The sequence below is a fragment of the Erythrolamprus reginae genome, chromosome 1 (genome assembly GCF_031021105.1).
Source record: "Erythrolamprus reginae isolate rEryReg1 chromosome 1, rEryReg1.hap1, whole genome shotgun sequence".
In the NCBI taxonomy this organism is placed as follows: domain Eukaryota; kingdom Metazoa; phylum Chordata; class Lepidosauria; order Squamata; family Dipsadidae; genus Erythrolamprus; species Erythrolamprus reginae.
This window is the reverse complement of record NC_091950.1, coordinates 140,618,921-140,639,299: the sequence shown is the minus strand read 5'-3', so window position 1 is coordinate 140,639,299 and position 20,379 is coordinate 140,618,921. Positions and strand designations below refer to the sequence as shown.

The window sequence follows — 20,379 nt, the reverse complement described above, 5'->3', positions numbered from 1 at the left end:
TCATTGGAAGTTTGTAAATACATGGAACCAAGTGCACTTAATGCAATGAGAATGTAATACATGTATTATTGTTTTCATATAGAACCTGCATGCTATAAAAATGTATGGAATGTTCAAAACTAGAAGGGTTTTGAGTTCAAAATTAGCAACAGCTTATCAAATACACTGTTTTCAAAATATCTTTCAATGTCATAGCAGGAATTCATTGTTTAGGGCATAAAACACCAAAACCCCTACTTGTTTTTCCTTTCTAAATAGGTTTTGCTTGGGGAAAAATGGAACTTGAAGATAATCGCACATTCCTTAGTGATTTTGTGATAGTTGGGTTTTCAACAAATCCATTTCTGCGCACAATATTCTTTGTGGTGTTCTTGGCTTCCTACATCCTAACACTGACTGGGAATCTGGGCCTCATGACGCTGATCTACTTGGACTCCCGCTTGCACACACCCATGTACTTCTTTGTGGGTAGCCTTTCCTTCCTGGATGTCTGGTACTCCACAGTCTACACTCCTCGGATCTTATATGACTGTTTGTCCACGAACAACCACATTTCCTTAGCAGGTTGTGCAGCCCAGTTCTTCTTCTCTGCTGGATTGGGCTGGAGCGAATGCTTCCTATTGGCCTTCATGGCCTATGATCGCTTTGTGGCCATCTGCAACCCACTCCTTTATGCCATTGCCATGCCCAAGAAGCTGTGCGTCCAGCTGGTGGTGGGAGCCTACATAGTGGGGTTTGTCAATGCAATCGTACATACTGGTAACACTTTCCGCCTACGTTTCTGTGGTAGTAATATCATCAATCACTACTTTTGTGATGAGCCACCACTTCTGAAGATGGCCTGTGATGACACAAGAGTATATGAACTAATTACGACCCTTATCATTGGTTTCAATCTCCTGGCAGCCACTGCTGTCATTTTGAAATCTTACTTTGGTATTGTGGTAGCTATTATTCGAATACGTTCGGCTGCAGGGAGAGGCAAAGCTTTCTCCACTTGCTCAGCTCACCTGGTCTCTGTCTCCCTTTTCTATGGCACCATGCTTATCATATACTCCACACCTAGCTCTTACCACACTCCAAATTGGGACAAGGCGAATGCGTTGTTCTATACGGTAGTCAATCCTCTGATCAACCCTTTGATTTACAGATTACGGAACAAAGATGTGAAGGCAGCCTTCAAGAACGTCTGGGAGAAATTCACATCAACCAAATGAATAGCATTGTTACATTCCTTCTTTATTTATGCATACTTTTCTTAAAATATCATTCCACATTCTAACATGGCAGAACCCTGACCTTTTGTTTCAGACTTTTAAAATTGTTTTAATAGTTTGTAATTTGCTTTGTGTTATTGTTGATGTTGATACTTATATTGCTGGTAGTATCAGATATTAAATATGTTTACCCTCTCATTGGTTGGAGGTTTATATCTATTCCAAATTCTTATAAAATTCAGGAGTTCAGAATTAAAGCACATCTAACAAAATGATTTCTCAAATGTACATTAATATTGTCATGTCCTTCTAACTTCAAAGGCTTTTTATTTCTCAGCAACGTATTCTTTCATACAAATTAAACAACAACCAGCAAAATATAATATCAAATCAAACTCAATTCTCTTTATTTTGCATCTTGTAACATTTTATATTTCATTCTCAAAATATATAACTGTCAGGGGCGAGCTACTGCCTGGATGGGGAGAACACAGTGGGGAAGCGAAAATGGAACTCCACCCCAGAGCACCCAATTTGCCCTAAAAGATGTTAAAAGAAAATAGAGGGTGTCCTGCATAAGCCATGCCCACAGTGTGGTAGTAAATATTTTGGTAGACCTTCACTAATGAAAGTCCACCAATGTTGATTCCCTGATTATCAGAGTTGCAATGCAGGGGTGGGGACATATCTCAGGGGAGGATTCCTCCTGGTTCGGACTGGTTCACCCGAACTATTAGCGACCAGCTGGTGATGTCATGATGACATCACCGAACTGGGTCGATCGGTGCTGGCCCAGGGGCACTGCCATCTTATATGACTGATTGTTGAAGAACAATCATATTTCCTTAGCCAGTTGTGCAGCTCCGTACTTCTTCTCTAATGTATTGGGCTGGAATGAATCCTTCTTATTGGCCTTCGTGGCATAGGACCACTTTGTGGCTTTCTGCAAACTACTCCTTTACATCACTGACATGCCCAAGAACCTCTGTGTCCAGTTGGTGGTGGGAGCCTGTGTAGTGGGTTTTCCCATTCAATTGCACACACCAGTAACACTTTCCACCTAGGCTTCTTTGGTAGTAATATCATCAATCACTACTTTTGTGATGTGCCACCGCTTGTGAAAATGGCCTGTGGTGACTCCATGCTGATCATACACTCCATAGCCAATTCTTATCACACTCCGAATTGGGATGAGGCAAATGTGTTGTTCTATACTGTAACCAATCCTCTGGTCAACCCTTTGATTTGCAGTATACAGTACATAACAAAGTTGTGCAGCCTTCAATAAAGTCTGGGGGAGATTCACAGCAAACGAATGGCTCCTTCTTTAGGGTAGACTTCAGATGAGGAAATCAACCTCTGGGCTCCCATTTCTGCTAGCCAACTAGCTGTTCTCCTTCTTTCCTCCTTCCTCCATATACTTCCTTGGTAACAGAAAGTGGAGAAAGTCATCAAGAGACCAAAGTTAAGATTAGCAATCATCCACCCTGCTCAGAATCCCCATGTATACTTTTCTTAATGACATTTTTTTTCAATCTTCTAACCTAACAACAACATGAATTTTTATTTCAGGGTTTTAAATTGTTTTAGCAGTTTTTAATTTATTTTGTGTTATTACTATTATTACTATGGTGGTGCAGAAGTTAGAATGCAGTATGCCCACAGCCAGCATAAATATAATCTCAAATCAGGAAAACCCAATCCTCCTCTTTTGCATCTTGTAACACCTTAGATTTCACTGTAAAAGATATATTAAAACTTGTGTAGTATGGATATGAGTCCTGGACTCTGTACCAATGACACAATATACATCTGGAGAAATTTCACATTTACAGCCTCCACTACATTCTTAGCACTTGTTGGCAAGACTATGTCTCCAATCTGAGAGTTCAAAGTCCAGCTACATTATCAGAATGTAGTATTGAGGGACATGTTTTAAAAACAAATTTATGGTTGCTCTATGGTATACTAAAGACTAAGAAGAAACCTCAAAGTCATCCACGCAAAACTACAAAGCCACTATTAACAGAACCCCATGTGTCTTGACATCCAACGAAGGGAACGAAAAGCTGTGATTGCTGGCAGAACTGTTGGGCGAGTCCTGTACTATGAAGCTTCCACCAGCTTTGAAGAAAAGTGCCGCCAAAAACTGATTGAAATCAGTGAGCACCATCACCGAATAACGCTCACTATCACTATAACAATGGACTGCAGAGCCAACTCTGCATCCACAGATGAACTGCACAAGTTAATCTTTTTTGAACCCAAAGTACTATGCATATGAATGTTTGTTGTATAACAATACAACTATAAATACCTGTTTTTTCTTGTTGGGAACTCCTGTGACATAACCCCAGAAACTTAATACCCCAGATTATAAATCAAAGACTTCATGATGACATCAATATCATGTTGCCTCCACCCCACCCACCCCCAGCAATTGTGCTGAATAGCACAGTTCTTGACTTGCTAAATCTGCCCCTCTTCACAATGGTGGTCTTTAGCTGTAAATTGTCACTAGTGTTGGGTGAACCTGTTGAAGTTCGGGTTTGGCGGGTTTGGATGAACTTGACGTTGGAGTGTGGATAGGTTCGCCGAACCCCAACCCCAACCCCAACCTCAACACCTCTGGCCCGGTGGGCTTCAAGTGGGTGGTGGGCAGGAGAGGGAAGAGGGGAGAGCTGTGGCTTGAGTCTCCAAGTGCTCCCCACCCCTCCCGGCCCTCGCTCGCTTGAAGCTGCCAGCCAGGATCCTGAATAGCAGGCCAGCAGAACCTGCCTCCTGAGCCCTCTTGCCCAGTGGGAGGTGAAGTGCTGGAGGTGGGGTGTCAGGATCCATCAAACGGGCAATGGCCAGAAGCTGGGGCTTCCACCCTCCTTGAAAATTTTCGGGGGCGGTGGCAGGCAGAGGGAATCCCCCCCACTCTCCCAGCCTCCTTGCCGCCACCCAGCTGTTATCTTCTGAGAAGAGGAGGAGGAGCTGGGCACCGGTAGGGGCAGAGGAAGGCAAACGCCAAGGAGCTGTTGGCTGGGAGGGAGGCTGGGAGGGAGGTGGGAGGTGGGAGGAGGAGGAGGAGGAGGAGGAAGGCGGGGAGAAAGTCCTGGTGCCTCCCTGTCTTTGCAGCTGGAGGAGAGCAAGTCAGTGAGTGGGGCCTTTAAGCAGTGAAGCCCCCCACTGCCACTTTTGCCCGGTCCTCTGCGGGAGGGAGAGCCGCGCCTGAACCTGGAGCCTGCTTAGGAGCTGCCGCCTGCTCACTTCCTCTCACTTGTTCCACTGCAGGTCTTCCACGCCCACCCACTGCCGTGGAGGACCAAGCAAAAGTGGCAGTGGGGGGCTTTGCTGCTTTAAGGCCCTGCTCGTTCACTTGCTCTCCTGCCGGCTGCAAAGACAGGGAGGCAGGCACCAGGACTTTCTCCCTGCCTTTCTCCTCCCCCTCGGCCGGGCCGACCGCGCCTCTTCCCAACCTCCCTCCCTCCTCCTCCTCTTCCTCCTCCTCCTCCTCGTCCCATCTCCCACCTCCCTCCCAACCTCCCAACCGGCTGACAGCTCCCCTGCATTCCCTTCCTTCACTGCCACTGGCATCTGGCTCCTCCTCCTCTTCTCAGAAGATGACAGCTGGGTGGCTGAGGGAGGGGGGGTTCCCCTCTGCCTGCCGCTGCCCCGTCCCCTTTCCAAAGAGTGCCAAGGTGAGCTAAGGCTGCCCTGGGCAATGGGTGCAACAGGGGGGAGAGCTGCACCACCTCTGAGCCCAAAATACCCACCCTGGTGCACGCAGCAGCTTTGTTTAAATAAATAATTCCAATAATTTTAAAGGGATAACCATTACAAAATTTAGATTCTAAACATTTTTTTTTTCATAAAATACCATTAAACAAGGCCCCTCAACATGGAAGATTATTGCTTATCTGGAGATCTTAGGTAGCCTTAGGGAATTGTGATTTTACATCTTTTTCTTCTTCTTTTTTTGGCGGGTAGAATAAACTCCCCTTGGAGAAATTAAGAAAAAACTCTTGGCATAATCCTAATGTTCCATCTTCAGATTATTATCATCAAGAGGAAAGATTAAATCTAAGTACTTCCAAAGGGAATTGAGGTTACTTCATTTGAAGGAATATTTTGCTCACTCTTTTAAAAATTACACAAGGCTCCCATAGAGGCTGATCTGTTAGCTTGTCCAAACAGAGTTAGCATGAAAATATACTTAGCTTAATTCAGGTAAGCTTTGTATCACCAGGTACCATTTAAGGAGATTCCTCCCAAGATTCTAATTTCCTCAGCTAGGACTTGACTAATTAACTCCACAATGTTCAAAGGTGGGACAATTGATTTCTGATTTCCATCAGAAGCAGGTCCATGCATGGTAACCCTTCAATTTCTTCCCCGTTTCTCTAAAAGAAGGCTGGAGTCAATCCTACCTCTGACAAAAGTCATAGGAGGAGATTTGAAAGATAAAGACAAGGAAGTGCTTTGAGAAAGAACAATGAAAGCTTTTCACAGCACTTCTTTAAAATGTTTAATTACCTAAGCTGCTGATTTCACCAATGCTGGGAAAAGGATAGTAACATGGATCTAAGCCAAAAATGGTAAATCCCTAAAGCAATGAGTCTCAGGAAAAAAACTTGGCTAAAAATGATTGTTGCACAAGGGTTTTGTGTGTAGCTCTTTTGCACTCTCCTTTCTCTGAAAATTAGGTCTCTTAATGATATCAGGAAGAAGTGGGCATTCTCGTTAGGGTACAAGAAAGGTCTTTCAATGAAGCTTACACAACAACAATGAGCACCCTCCTTTATTTGTTGCTTCTTTCTCTAAGATGCATTTTCAAAGACATCCTAAATGGCAATCAGAGTGGAGCAGTCAATTTCACCCTGCAAATTTGGGACTCTTGTTAAAACAGGGGAAATATTTATGCTTTTTATTCTTTGCTTGTACTTAAGTGATGCTCTTTCAAGGACAGCTTGAACGGGAGTCAGAGTGGAGCAACCAACTTCAGGCAGTCAATTTGGGACTCTCATTTTTTCCAGATTTGAAAAGTATCTTGTCTGGATTTTCTGCCTGGGTGTGCTTGGTTATTCTGATGAAATCTTGAAGGGAAAGCTGTACCTTAATTATATAATTTTGTTTTTAGTGACTTTTAAATTATTAGATTTGTTATACAGTACATTGTTTTATTGTTGTTGTGAGCTGCCCCGAGTTTATGGAGAGGAGCGACATACAAATCTAATAAATAATAATAATAATAATAATAATAATAATAATAATAATAATAACAACAACAACAACAACAACAACAACAACAACATGAACAACAGAATAATTTCACGAAGGTTGGTAGAAATATACTTTTATGAAATTTTGTAAACAATGAGCAGTGCAAAATAGGGAAAGTGAATAATTGTCTCACTGATCTGGAATGCAAGGTGATTTCTTCTCAGCATACTGAAAAATATTTAGAGAAGATACAAATAATATTTTTTTAACTATTTTTTTTATTTTTTCTACCATATCCACATAAACATCCAAACATATGCCATATATCATATCAAAATATATATAATTATACATTTCTATCAATATATCATAAACAAACATCCTAATTTTACACCTTTTGTACTTATATCTCCAGTCTGTTCCCCCCTCCATTTTTACTCCCCACTCTTTATCTCCTTCTCTTCTCTCTTTTCCTTCCCTCCTTCTTTCCAACTTCCCTCCCCTCATCCTTTCCCCTACCATCTCTATTTCCTCTTCATCCCTCTTGTCCCTTCCTTGAGTATATCTAATCTTTTAGGTTTAACAGACAGGTAGTCCAAATTCCTCATTTCATTCAATCATCGGTGTTAAGCTTATATTTCATATCTATATTTTCATATCATTATTTCCATAACATTATTTTCTAGATATATGTGCTATTGTCCAAATGCTGCCTCCTTAGACACCTATTTTTTGTTGCGTGGGTCTACCATCTTTAATTTTACATTTTCTTCCAATTAATCACTATTACTTATCCTCCATACATTTTCATTATCTTATACATCAATTCATACTCATCTTTCAAATCTATCCTCTATTTCTTTTTTTCTTTTAAATTTTTGGCCTATTTCTCTCTTTCCCCAATTTATATCTTTATTCATTTTCTTTTTATTCAGTCATCTCTAAATGCCCCTAATTTATAATCTCTTTTATTTTTACAAATCCCCCTTATTACTCATTTTTTTCTTATTTTACTCATCTATGAGTGATGTCACGTTGGCCATGCCCACTCAGTCACATGCCACCCACCACCAAGCTATGCCCACAGAAACAGTAGGAAAAAAATTTAAATACCACCACTGATGTGGCCCCATAACAAAACGAGATGTCTTTGTAATTATCTTGAAAAATACGTAGAAATTATAAGATATAACATGTCCTACGTGATTTCTTCAAATTCCTAGACTAGTCTTCCTCAATGTCTTGCTCCAAATTCTACTCATACCACAACTTTCCTACAGCTTTGACAGCCAATAATACCAGTCAAGTACTTCCATATAGAAATAGCTGCCAAAAAAAACCCCAGATTATAAATCTGGGATTCACTGACAACATTGAATATAACTAATTCTAAACTGTATCCTATAAATATGCATAGAATATTTAAAATATAGAAGCAAAATCAGCTTGGGGCATCATTCTGAAAATTATACCAAAGGTCTTGGGAATTCAACAAATCTTTCAAAAGATTGGAATGAATTCTCTATTTCTGGGCTGAGAACTGCAGAATTCTTACTTCACTTTTCTTTCTAAACAGGTTATGCTTATAAAATGACAGAAGTGGAAGGCAATTGGACATTGGTTACTGATTTTGTCTTGGTTGGGTTTACAAAAGACCCTTTTCTACGAATAATTTTCTTTGTGCTGTTCTTGGTCTCCTACACGTTAACACTGATTGGGAACTTGGGCCTTATGACCTTGATCTACCTGGACTCCCGCTTACATACACCCATGTACTTATTTGTGGGCAGCCTTTCCTTCCTGGATGTCTGGTACTCCTCAGTCTACACTCCTCGGATCTTGTCTGACTATGTGTCAATGAATAACCACATATCCCTTGCTGGTTGCACAGCCCAATTCTTCTTCTCTGCTGGATTGGGCTGGAGTGAATGCTTCCTATTGGCCTTCATGGCCTATGACCGCTTTGTTGCCATCTGCAACCCACTCCTTTATGCCATTGCCATGCCCAAGAAACTCTGTGTCCAGCTGGTAGCAGGTTCATATGTAGCTGGCTTTGCCAATGCCATTGCCCACACGGGTAACACCTTTCGGCTACGCTTCTGTGGGGAAAATGTCATCAATCACTACTTTTGTGATGTGGTGCCGCTTGTGAAGATGGCCTGCGATGACACACACGTATATGAACTAATTCTGTCTATTTTCGTTATTAGTAATATGTTAGCAACCACAGTTGTGATCCTGAGTTCCTATATTGGTATTGGGGCAGTCATAGTGCGTATCCGCTCAGCTGCAGAGAGACGCAAAGCCTTCTTCACTTGCTCCGCTCACCTGGTGTCAGTCACTCTCTTCTATGGTTCCATTCTAATCATGTATTGCAGACCCCCCTCTCAACACACCCCAAATTCAGACAAGGCAAATGCATTGTTCTATACAGTAATCAACCCTCTGGTCAACCCATTAATTTATAGCTTACGCAACAAAGATGTGAAGGCAGCCTTCAGAAAAATCTGGGGAAGATTCACAGCACACAAATGAATGTCAATTAGATTCTGCATTTCTCCAGACTGGATTACGGATAAATTAAGCCCCAATCTATACTGTCAACTTTGCCTTCCTCCTTCCTTCCTTCCTTCCTTCCTTCCTTCCTTCCTTCCTTCCTTCCTTCCTTCCTTCCTTCCTAAAAGATAGTGAAGCAAGAAAGCAGATTGCTGCAAGAATTAACCATCATCTTCAGTCCTCAAAATTTCCACACTTACTTCTCATTGTAAGCAACTATTTCCAATATATACATCTTCCCATTCCTCTTCCTACTTTTCAATATTCTATACAGAGGCAGAAACAGAATGAAACAGACTCAGCATGATCAGAATAAAATCATTAGACAATGGGAAGCTGGAGAAAAGGTTTGACTTCAAGGTAAGAATTTGCAAACTGAAGACAGCTATACTGTGGCAGAATGAAGAGCTGTTAAATAGACTGGTTCTCTGTAATTTCTCTCTGGACAAGAAAAGGACTTCAGATGACCCACAAATGCTCCACTGTATGCAGTTGTTCTTTGCAAGGAGCCAGCATTCTGGAAGGTATAGAGTTCTGGGAGATAACACTATAGCATCTTGCTAAAACCATGCTTGGCACCTTTAAAAGAACACCAGGTTTGTCTATGGCCTTCTCTAATCACTTTTTAAAATTGCTTGTTAATTGCTTTTCAGCTATTAGGGACCTATTGATTGATCCACAAGCCTAAAAACATCAGGTGTGTTTCCTTCCTTGCTTGAAGGGATTAAAGGGATTAAACTCATGATAAAAGGAGAATTTAAAGGTTGAACACTAAAGGCAATTAGAAATAACTAAATATTATAGTTAAAGGAGAAGAGTAACCCTAACCCTAGTATAGGAGGGAGAAAAATATATTGACTTTCAAAGAAACAAAGGATGTGTGCTAACAATGCACTCGGAAATTTATTTTAAGATTGTACACTACAATAAAATGAATTTAAAAGAGAAGAGGATACAAATGAGAATGAGACTGTTTTGAGTATGGATTTTAAAATGACAAAATAGAAGAATGAAATGGACTGTACAGTATTTACAAGTGAAACCAGTTGATGATTAAGTCACTAAAAGCAACAGACAAATAATAAATCAGAGAGTGACATGGACAATATATTTATCTTGGACTTACAAAAGAGATGTGTTATACTAACAAGGGAGTTCCTGATAGAAAATAAAAAGAAATAAGCTTTGGGGATACTTTTTAAAAGGAATAAATATCAAGATTTTAAAACCAAAAAGGAATCAAAAGTTGGTTTATTTGATCAAAGTACATATACGTATACATACACACATATATATATATACATATAGAATAGAATAGAATTCTTTATTGGCCAAGTGTGATTTGACACACAAGGAATTGGTCTTGGTGCATATGCTCTCAGTGTACATAAAAGAAAATATAGATTTGTCAGGAAACATGTGATACAACACTTAATGATTGTCATATGGGTCAAAAAATCAATGAAGAAACTATCAATATTAATAAAAATCTTAGAATACAAGCAACAAGATGATCCTAAGTTGGAGGAAAGGGATGATAGGAATGTTGACTTTTAAAAAAACTAATTGAAATACAAGTGCAGACTTAGTAAAACGTTTGATAGTGTTGAGGGAATTATTTGTTTGGGAAAATACGTATACATATGCATATGCATATGCATATACATATACATATACATATACATATACATATACATATATGTTCTGCCGGGCTCTCTGGTATGAGCCTCCCGAAAATTCAAGGGTACAAATTTCAGACACACACACGTTTGGAAATTCAAAACAATGTTCTTTATCACAAAATTCAAAAGAAACAAAGCACCCTTTTTGTATTGCAAAGAGCACTCGTCCCAAAACAACCTTGTAGACTGTACAATTCCCTTAATCAGTCCTTAAGAACTTGCTGTGAAGAAACATCACAGCCCTCCTTCTTCCAATGAAGTGAGACACACACATTTTGCTCTACTTTGGTTTCAAAGGCGTGAAAAATCAACAAAGTCCGGAAAACAGCAAAATACGGTCCTGAAGAAACTGTGATCAGATAATCTTCCACAACAGCCAAACTAACACGCTGCTATTTGTATCCGCAGCTCTAATTACTACAGCCCCACCCAAACACAGGTGGCCTCTCTTATCTCCTGTAATATGTCCTCAATTGATCTCTTCTATGCATAACCCTGCGCCTGCACGGGTCAAAGACTTCCGCATCCAAATCGACCGAAGATAATGGAGATTGGCTTCCTGGGCTGTGTGCCAAGCCCCCCTCTTCCAAGTCACCCCCACCTTCTTCTTCGTCCGAGGAAAATGCACTACCTGCCTCTGTCGGCAATAAAACAGGCCTATGACATGTTGATGTTTCCCCTGCATTCACCTCCACATTCTCTGGGGCAGGAGGTGGGCCAGAGCCAACCACAACACATATACATATACATTATGAACTTCCTAGTACCAGTAGCTCGTAAGTAGTGTTGGGCGAACCGAACTCACACAATTCGGGTCCGTACGGATTTTGCAGTGTTCAGCATGCCAAACACGAACCAGAATTTTTTTTAAACTTCAGGCAAAGTTTGGGTCGCGTTTGGCGTTCGGTCGCCTTGGTTGGCCAGGAAGTGACGTCTCCATGACATCAAAGCCCCGCCCCCAGAATCCCATCGTGGGGAGGCTGGGGGAGTAGGGGCGGGGGATTCCCCTCTGCCTGCCACTGCCCCCCTCCCCTTTGATGTTGGAAGAAGGATGGACATGCGCAGTGTGTGGGGGGGACATTTCTCTGTTGGGAAAGTAAGACGGTGGCAAGTTTCTCGGCGGGGACCATCTTGGCAGTGGCTTTAACACGCTGAGAAACTTGCCACCGTCTTACTTTCCCAACAGAGAAACGGTCCCCACACATACCCCTGCCCATCCTCCTTCTGACATCAAAGGGGAGGGGGGCAGTGGCAGGCAGAGGGGAATCCCCCACCCCCACTCCCCCAGCCTCCCCACAATGGGATTCCGGGGGTGAGGCTTTGACGTCATGGAGACGTCACTTCCTGGCTTTCGGTGCAGAGGCTGGGGGAGTGAGGGTGGGGGTTTCCCCTCTGCCTGCCACCGCCCCCCTCCCCTGTGATGTCAGAAAAAGGATGGGCATGCGTGGTGTGTCTGGGGAGTGTTTCTCCATTGGGAAAGTAAAACGGTGTCAGGTTTCTCGGCGGGGACCACATTGGCGGTGGCGTTAACGCACTGAGAAACTTGCCATCATCTTATTTTCCAACGGAGAAATGCTCCCCATACACACCACGTGCACCCATCCTCCTTCCGATGTCAAAGGGGAGGGGGGAGTGGCAGGCAGAGGGGAATCCCCTCCCCCGCTTCCCCAGGCTCCCCACGATGGGGGGGAGACATCACTTCCTGGTTTTCGGTGCCTGCCACCGCCCCCCTCCCCTATGATGTTGGAAGGAGGTTGGGCGCGCGCGGTGTGTGTGGGGAGCATTTCTCTGTTGGGAAAGTAAGACGGTGGCAAGTTTCTCGGTGCGTTAAAGCCGCCGTCGAGGTGGTCCCCGGAGAAACTTGAAGATGGGAGGGCGGGGCCAGAAGGGTTTGGTGGGTTTGGGTTAAACGAATTTGCCCGAACCAGCCGCCAAGTTCACACGAACCCGCTGAACACGAATTTTGTTGGGTTCGCCCAACACTACTCGTAATATGTTCAGTGCTCAATCTGGACTAAATTATGGGGATTTAATGATTTGTTTATATATAAGATATGGAAAGAACAAATTTTGTTGTTGTTGAATTTACAGAAAAAATAATAATCTATGGATTGAAAGAAAAAGAAAGGATTATGAAATTGGTATATGTGATTAAGATTAAACATAGATGTTATTTCTGTGTTAAATTTATGAAATAATTTCTGAGAGAAAATGACAACAAATTAATTTGTGGGGTGTTATTTGAAATTTTGAAGAATAACTTTCAATGAAATCACCGGTACCATTTTTTTTTAAAAAGTGTGAATACTGGGGAGGAGGTACATTTATGGATTAAAGTGTGCTTAATTGTCTCCCAAACACTACCCACAATTTGAAATTACCTTGAGGGTCCTCCTCATAGTCACATAAATGTTCCTCTACTCATTATTTTAAAGAGTATACAGCTTTAATCACAATGCCCCCAAACCAAGTCCTATCCTGCCTCAGCAATCTGGCTGGACAGCCTTTACTGGTTTCATATGGGATAATTTAAAAGCAACAAATGGTACATTCCTTCAGCTTCCCTTCCTTCCCAGCCAAAGATCACCCATTAAATAAATAACTTTTTATTATAATAAAAAGTTGATAAAAAGGCTGATAATTATCAAGTGTAGACACCACTGTTTCTTCCAGAAAGGACCCTGAGACAAGTAATATAAAGTGGAATATTAAATAAATACATAAAATGACTGAGCTTACAATGTAGAAGATATTTGTTTACTCGAAGATCTGGGGTAGGGAATGGTTCTCCCTCCTCTTTTCTTAGATGAAATTCCCTTTGGGACAATTAAGAAAAAAACTTTTGGCATGATATTTAATGTTCCACCTTCAAATCATCAGAGGAAAGACACCATCTAAGTACTTCCACAGGGAACTGAGGCTACTTAATTTGAAGGAATATTGTGCTCATCCTATTTAGGAAAACACATGGCTCCCAGGTATGGTGATCTTTTAGCTTGTCCAAACAGACTTAGTGGGAAGGTGTACTCCACTTCATTCGGGTAAGTTTGACATCTCCAGGTTTATTTTAGGGAGATTCCCATCAAGATGTTAATTTCTCCAGCTGGAACTTAACTAATATCAAGGTGTTCGAAGGCAAATGACTTTTCTGACTTCCTATTCACTCCAGAAGTAGGTCCATGCATGGTGACCCTTCAATTTATCCACACTTTCTCTAACAAAATGTAGGAGTCAAACCTGCCTCTGACACATACCTATAAACAGGATTTGAAAAATAAAATCTGGTTTGAGCTCTGAGAAAAGACAGAGAAAGCTTTTCACATCACACCTTTAGAACGTTTAATTGCCTAAACTGCTGATTTCTATGAAGCGGAAAGAGAACTGCTTACTCCTTTGAGGAAACAGAACACTAATCTGGATCTAAGCAGAACATGCAGCCCTGTTGAGATGAGTTTCAGGAAGAATCTTGGCTGAAAAATGTGAGGAAAGAGGCAGCTATTTTCTGCTGCTTTACTGGCTGAAAATGAGATCACTCACTGACACCAGGAAGACAAGTGCATATGTTCTTTCAGATACATAAAAATGCAGGTGCACACAGGTAACATAACACTGCCCCTACACTCCTTTGTTCATTGCTTGTACTTAAGTGATGCTATTTTATGGACAGCTTTTAAGGAGAGTCCTACCTTTACTTTGTCAAAGTGGAGTGACCAACTTCAGGCAGCGAACTTGGGATTCCCATTAAAAAGCGACAAAATCTTTCTGCTTTTTTCTTTTCCCCAAACTTGAGAAATTTTTTTTTTTAATTTCTCCTGCGTGTGTGCCTGGTTATTCTGATGAAATTTGGTCAAAGAAAATGTACCTCTGAGAGAACAACTGAATCTTCGTAGAAACTTAGTTTTATGAAATTTGTAGACACAGAGCATTGTACAATAGTGAAATTAAGTTATCAGTGCTCAGGAAAGCTAGGCGGAGAAAAAGATTTATCTGTCTGTCAGTCTGTCTATCCATCCATCTATTTATCTCTATCAAACTTCTTACCCATCTGTTTTCCTCACAGAGGATCTATAGAAAAGATACAAGAAATGTTTGAGTGGTCCAATTTTCTGAAGGAGGATTTAAAGGTCAATAAAGAATTGCATCCTATGAGGTAATTTAGAGATCAGAATATTTTGAATAGGGAATCTGAATTCATTAAGCAAGGAAGCTGTAAAAGGCTGGACACTGTAGATGTCACAGAATAAAGCAGTGCACAGGTAGTCCTCAACTTCCAACAGTTCACAGGGATCATTTGAAGTTTCAATGGCACTGAAAAAAGTGACTTATGCCCATTTTTCTCACTTATGACCATTGCACATCCCCATGGTCATAAGATTTGCATTCGGGTGCTTGGCACCTGACTCACATTTATGACAGTTCTAGGGTTACAGAAACACCATTTTCAACCTTCTGACCAGCAAAGTCAATGGGGAAACCAGATTCATTTAACAGCCGTGTGATTAACTTAACAACTGCAGTGATTCGCTTAAGAAATGTGGCTAGAAACATTGTAAAAAAACCCTACTTAACACATTTCTCACATAGCAACATAAATTTTGGGTTCAGTTGTTGTCGTAAGTTGAGGACAATCTGTATTTCAATAGCACAATAGAGAAGCAGCCATTAACACAGTGCAAGTATTAATCATGACCCCTAATATCACTCTGTGTTCTTGAAATCCATTCATTCTTTCTTTCCCTATTTGGACTTTCTGGTATATGTTTCAGATTTACAGCTCCAGCCAGTCTAAGCTTTCTCCTTCTTCAATTTTGAAATAATTCTGCTTTGGAGGAATTGCTCTCCAGCCAATTATGTTGAATGTAAAACAATTCATATGTTTCTTCATAGCATCTTTGCTATGGGGAAGGACCACTTCTTCCCAGATTGAAAAGACATTAACAGCAGATAAATTATAGAAAGTAAGAATTCCCAGTTAGCATGATGAGCCATACAAGTAAATTTAGCAAGATGCAGATTTTTTTTAAAAAAAAAGGTATTATCTGTTTAAAAAGTTACACCATGGATGCAGCAATTCTTTGACAATTATGAAGAAATGTTTCCTCTGATGGTCATTTGACTGAGTGGATAGCATTGAATTGTTTTTGAAACATTTTAAATATTTTGACTAGATTTGAATTATTCTAGGCCCCTCTATGAGGACTTGATATCAAAAACTATACCTCATTTTCCCTTCTTTTATTTTTACAGACTGAAAATGAATCTATCGTTGTAAAATCCACAGGCTCAAAATTCCATGTGCAAAACTTCAGATTCTCGGGTATTTTTGTAGGACCTTTCTTCACTTGCAATTCATGTTAAAAGTATGTAGCTCTACTATATGTACTCTTCCCCCATTATAATACAATTCTGTCTGGGGTCCAAACTTTAAACAGTGTTATTCCTGCTCTCCTAACTATGAAGCCCACCCCTCACCTGATCTACATTGCAGTGAGAATATTTCTAGGCTTTGCTGTTTCTTCTGCCAAGTGATCAAAAGATTTTGTCATCTCAACTCAATAAGATCAGGATGCTTTTGTTAATTTTAATTTGGGATGGTAGATGTTGCATATTTTTAATATCTTGTCCTTTTCTTTCTTTTTTCCTACATGTGCCCATAGCAAATAGATTATTTAAAAGATCTGGGTTACATAGTATTAAAAGTGATTTTATAATTTAAGCCACTCTCTTTTAAAAAATGTAGTTTTTTGTAGTTGCAAACATAATATATCCTTATTTCCTGCCTACCTATGATTTTCTTAGTCGTGCTATGAGCAGGAGTCCAATTCTGAGCAAGGATTCAGATTTATACTCTCTCCCTTTTGAACCATGGTAAAAACATGGAGGTTTTTTTATATGTTGTTTTATGAAACCTAATTTATCACCTCACAGACTTTACACTCCAACCCTTGGCTGGAGATGAATGCCCAGCAGAAAAAAAATGTTCCCTATTTGAGTAGATGGCAATGTAGTCCCAAAGACTTAAGTGGACTTCTTCATTGAATCATATCACAATGTAAACATCTCCAAATCAGCTGACTAAAATGTGTTGGGTCCACCAAGGAAATTCCTACACTTTATTCTCCCTTAAATAATCCACACACAACTTCGATATGGGAAACCATTGCCAAACATTTTTATATCCCCCTAGGAGAAAGAATCCATGTGGAATATATGCGTCCATATCCCTGTGTCCTGTTGGAAAGGCCAGTGTTTCCTTCAAGTACAGGTTGATGCCTCGTGTTTACATGAGCAAGTCTATCTACTTATCTTGGCAAATATGTAAAAGTGGCTACACATTATTTGTCATAGGACATAGCTCTGATTTCAAAGATTGGTCTTCCTCAAAATTTTACTTAGCCACCTAAAGGTCAGACAGCCAATAACATCACTCAAATGCTGAGATCTACATTCAGAAAGAGTTGGAAAAGCTCCCAGACTGTGTAAGATTCTCACCTACATCCTGTAAATGGATATAAACTCTTAAAAAGCAGAAGTAAAATCAGTTTGGGGCAACATTGACAAAATTATACCAAAGGTCTTGGGAGTTCAACACATCTCTCAAAAGTATTGAATGAATTTTCTATTCCTCAGTGACATTTGCCAAATTTTTAGTCCTCTTTCCTCTGTAAACAGGTTGTGCTTATGAAAACAATGGAAATGAAAAGCAATCAGACATTGGTAACTGATTTTGTCTTGGTTGGATTTACAACAGACCCATTTCTACGCATAATCCTCTTTGTGCTCTTCTTGGTCTCCTACACGTTAACCCTGATTGGGAATCTGGGTCTCATGGCTCTGATCTACTTGGACTTCCGCTTGCAGACACCCATGTACTTCTTTGTGGGCAGCCTCTCCTTCATGGATGTCTGGTACTCCTCAGTCTACACTCCTCGGATCTTGTCTGACTGTGTGTCAATAAATAACCACATATCCCTTGCTGGTTGCACAGCCCAATTCTTCTTCTCTGCTGCTTTTGGCTGTAGTGAATGCATCCTATTGGCCTTCATGGCCTATGACCGCTTTGTGGCCATCTGCAACCCACTCCTTTATGCCGTTGCTATGCCCAAGAAACTCTGTGTCCATCTAATAGTAGGTTCCTATGTAGCTGGCTTTGCCAATGCCATTGCACATGCTGGTAACACCTTTCGACTGCGTTTTTGTGGGGAAAATGTCATCAACCACTATTTTTGTGATGTGGTGCCACTTGTGAAGATGGCCTGCGATGACACACAAGTCTATGAACTCATTCTTTCTGCTCTTATTGGTAGTAATACGTTAGCAACCACAATTGTGATCCTGGGTTCCTATATTGGTATTGGGGCAGCCATAGTGCGTATCCGCTCGGCTGCAGGGAGACGCAAAGCCTTCTTCACTTGCTCCGCTCACCTGGTGTCAGTCACTCTCTTCTATGGTTCCATTCTAATCATGTATTGCAGACCCCCCTCTCAACACACCCCAAATTCAGACAAGGCAATTGCATTGTTTTATACGGTAATCAACCCTCTAGTCAACCCATTAATTTATAGCTTACGCAACAAAGATGTGAAGGCAGCCTTCAAGAAAGTCTGGAGGAGATTTCTGGCACATAAATAAATGTTATCAATACTGTATTTCTCCAGACTGGATGGCAGAAAATTTAAGCCCTCCCTCTCTCCCTCCCTCCCTCCTTTCCTTACTTCCTTCCTTCCGTCTCATGTCATATAATATATTTGGGTATGTGCATAATTTTGTATATGTTTTTTTTGTCATATTTATGTAGTGTATATTGGTAGTGGGGACCATTTGAGAGCTGTATGCAATGAAATTTCATTTTAATGTATGCCAATTAGTGCACATTCAAAGTGACAATAAAGTTATTCTATGTTTAGGTCATGGGTGTCAAACCCACCGCATCACATTGCCATCATTGTTTTTTCCCTGCACGGTGTTGCCATAGGCGTTGCTAGCATGTGACACAACCAGCCTCTGGGCCATCATTTTTTTTTAAAATAATTTTTATTAGTTTACAAAAAAGTATATACAAAGGGAGGAAGAGTGGGTATATCTTGTTTTACATCATTATGATAACATATAGTCACAAGTAGAATATGGTTATTTTGTTCAATTAAACTTTATACATATCAAAACCAAAACCAGTTATTGATTGAATTTTTAAAAGTACTGTATCTCTGTAATTCGTTATCATTTAGCTCTTCTGTCTCTTCCTTCCCTCCCCCTCCCCCCCAGTGAACTGTTGTTGACAGTTCTAAAGACTTTAGATTGCTAATTGGGCGGCATCTGGTTGCCGCGGTTTTTTCAGTACATTTTGATCTATACTTGGGTTAAGATCCGATTGAATTGATCAAGATGTTAATAATAATCCGATAAAACCATTCAGAGTTTTGTATTTGATGGGCCATGAGTTTTATATCCCATGTCTAAGCCTTAGATCCTCCCTCCCTCCCTCCAGATGGAGAGAAGCAGTAGATTGATAAGCAATCCAGCAGTCAACATATTATTTTCCACAGTCTGTTGCAATATTTCTTTTAACCAATAGATGGCAATGTTGCTTCCCAACACTCCCCCCCTCCCTTTTCTTCTTTAATGAGAAGCACCATATTTTAAATCCATTTGTAAATTATATGTTTTCTTCTAATTCTTATTCTTTTGTTTTTCACTTTCTTTAACTCCCATCAACTCCATTTATACAAATCACCTCAAAATCGGACTTTTGAACTTGTTCCTTTAAGTCTCTCTCTCTATGGTATGTCTTGGTATACACAATCGAGGGACCTACGTTCAGCAGGGAAGGTCTGTTGTAGTTCCACAGACACATATAGCAGCATCAATACTGCGGGCTTTTCGAGATCTAGCCCTATGTCTGTGGAACAGACTTCCCTTAGAGCTTCAGGAGAGGAGAATTTTCACCATTTTCATAAGGCATTAAAAACCTTCCTTTTTGATTCGCCACACTGAAACATCCTTGTCCGGGGATCATTAAGAGGGGAAGACATTGGAGTGATTGGGAATGTTTTAATAAGTTCAGGGTTTTTATTAGCCGTGTTTTTGCTAAGTGTATATATTACCTAAGAAGTGTTATTGTCTGTCTTTATCAATTGTATATGGCTTGTTGTTATGCCCTTTTCTAAAATGGCATTACTGTATAAATAAATTTTGTTGTTATTGTTGTTGTTGTTGTTGTTGTTGTTATTATTATTATTATTATTATTATTATGTGGGACAACGTCACGTGCCACCTGCCACAACCTGTGCCATAGGTTTGCCATCACTGGTGTATGCTATTTACTAATATTTGCTCAGGAATAGGGGTGCCATCTGAATTAGCAATTAGCATTTAGATTTATATACCACTTCATAGTCTATAGGCATAGGCATCGGACCAGAATATCTCTGGGACCACACGAATCCCAGCGGCCGATAAGGTCCCACAGAGTTGGCCTTCTCTGGGTCCCGTCGACTAAACAATGTCGTCTGGCAGGCCCCAGGGGAAGAGCCTTCTCTGTGGTGGCCCCGGCCCTCTGGAGTCAACTCTCCTCAGGAATCAGAACTGCCCCCACCCTCCTTGTCTTTTGTAACCTGCATAAGACCCACCTATACCGCCAGGTATGGGGGAATTGAGACATTTTCCCCAGGCTTATATAGTTTTATGTATGGTATGCTTGTGTTGTATGGTTTTA

General features: G+C 40.7%; 3 protein-coding genes across 3 annotated transcripts; all 3 read left to right on the top strand.

The window, feature by feature from the left end:
- The first annotated feature begins 275 nt into the window (after positions 1–275).
- Positions 276–1,217, top strand: LOC139158660 (olfactory receptor 9G4-like). Its single transcript, XM_070735981.1, has one exon. It carries the CDS (start codon positions 276–278, stop codon positions 1,215–1,217), a length of 942 nt encoding a protein of 313 aa, XP_070592082.1.
- A 2,035-nt stretch (positions 1,218–3,252) lies between these two features.
- On the top strand, positions 3,253–8,960 carry LOC139157022 (olfactory receptor 9G4-like). Its single transcript, XM_070733337.1, has 3 exons — positions 3,253–3,486; positions 3,591–3,723; positions 8,002–8,960. Exons 1-3 carry the CDS (start codon positions 3,253–3,255, stop codon positions 8,958–8,960), a joined length of 1,326 nt encoding a protein of 441 aa, XP_070589438.1.
- An 8,393-nt stretch (positions 8,961–17,353) lies between these two features.
- LOC139158652 (olfactory receptor 9G4-like) lies at positions 17,354–18,295 on the top strand. Its single transcript, XM_070735975.1, has one exon. It carries the CDS (start codon positions 17,354–17,356, stop codon positions 18,293–18,295), a length of 942 nt encoding a protein of 313 aa, XP_070592076.1.
- Positions 18,296–20,379: the final 2,084 nt, after the last annotated feature.

Bases quoted from the DNA above. Each gene is read 5' to 3' on its own strand.
- LOC139158660 (XM_070735981.1), top strand. From the start codon at position 276: ATGGAACTTGAAGATAATCGCACATTCCTTAGTGATTTTGTGATAGTT.
- LOC139157022 (XM_070733337.1), top strand. From the start codon at position 3,253: ATGTGTCTTGACATCCAACGAAGGGAACGAAAAGCTGTGATTGCTGGC. The intron at 3,487-3,590 runs GTACTATGCATA...TTAATACCCCAG, and splicing joins TAATCTTTTTTGAACCCAAA to ATTATAAATCAAAGACTTCA. The intron at 3,724-8,001 runs GTAAATTGTCAC...CTTTCTAAACAG, and splicing joins CACAATGGTGGTCTTTAGCT to GTTATGCTTATAAAATGACA.
- LOC139158652 (XM_070735975.1), top strand. From the start codon at position 17,354: ATGGAAATGAAAAGCAATCAGACATTGGTAACTGATTTTGTCTTGGTT.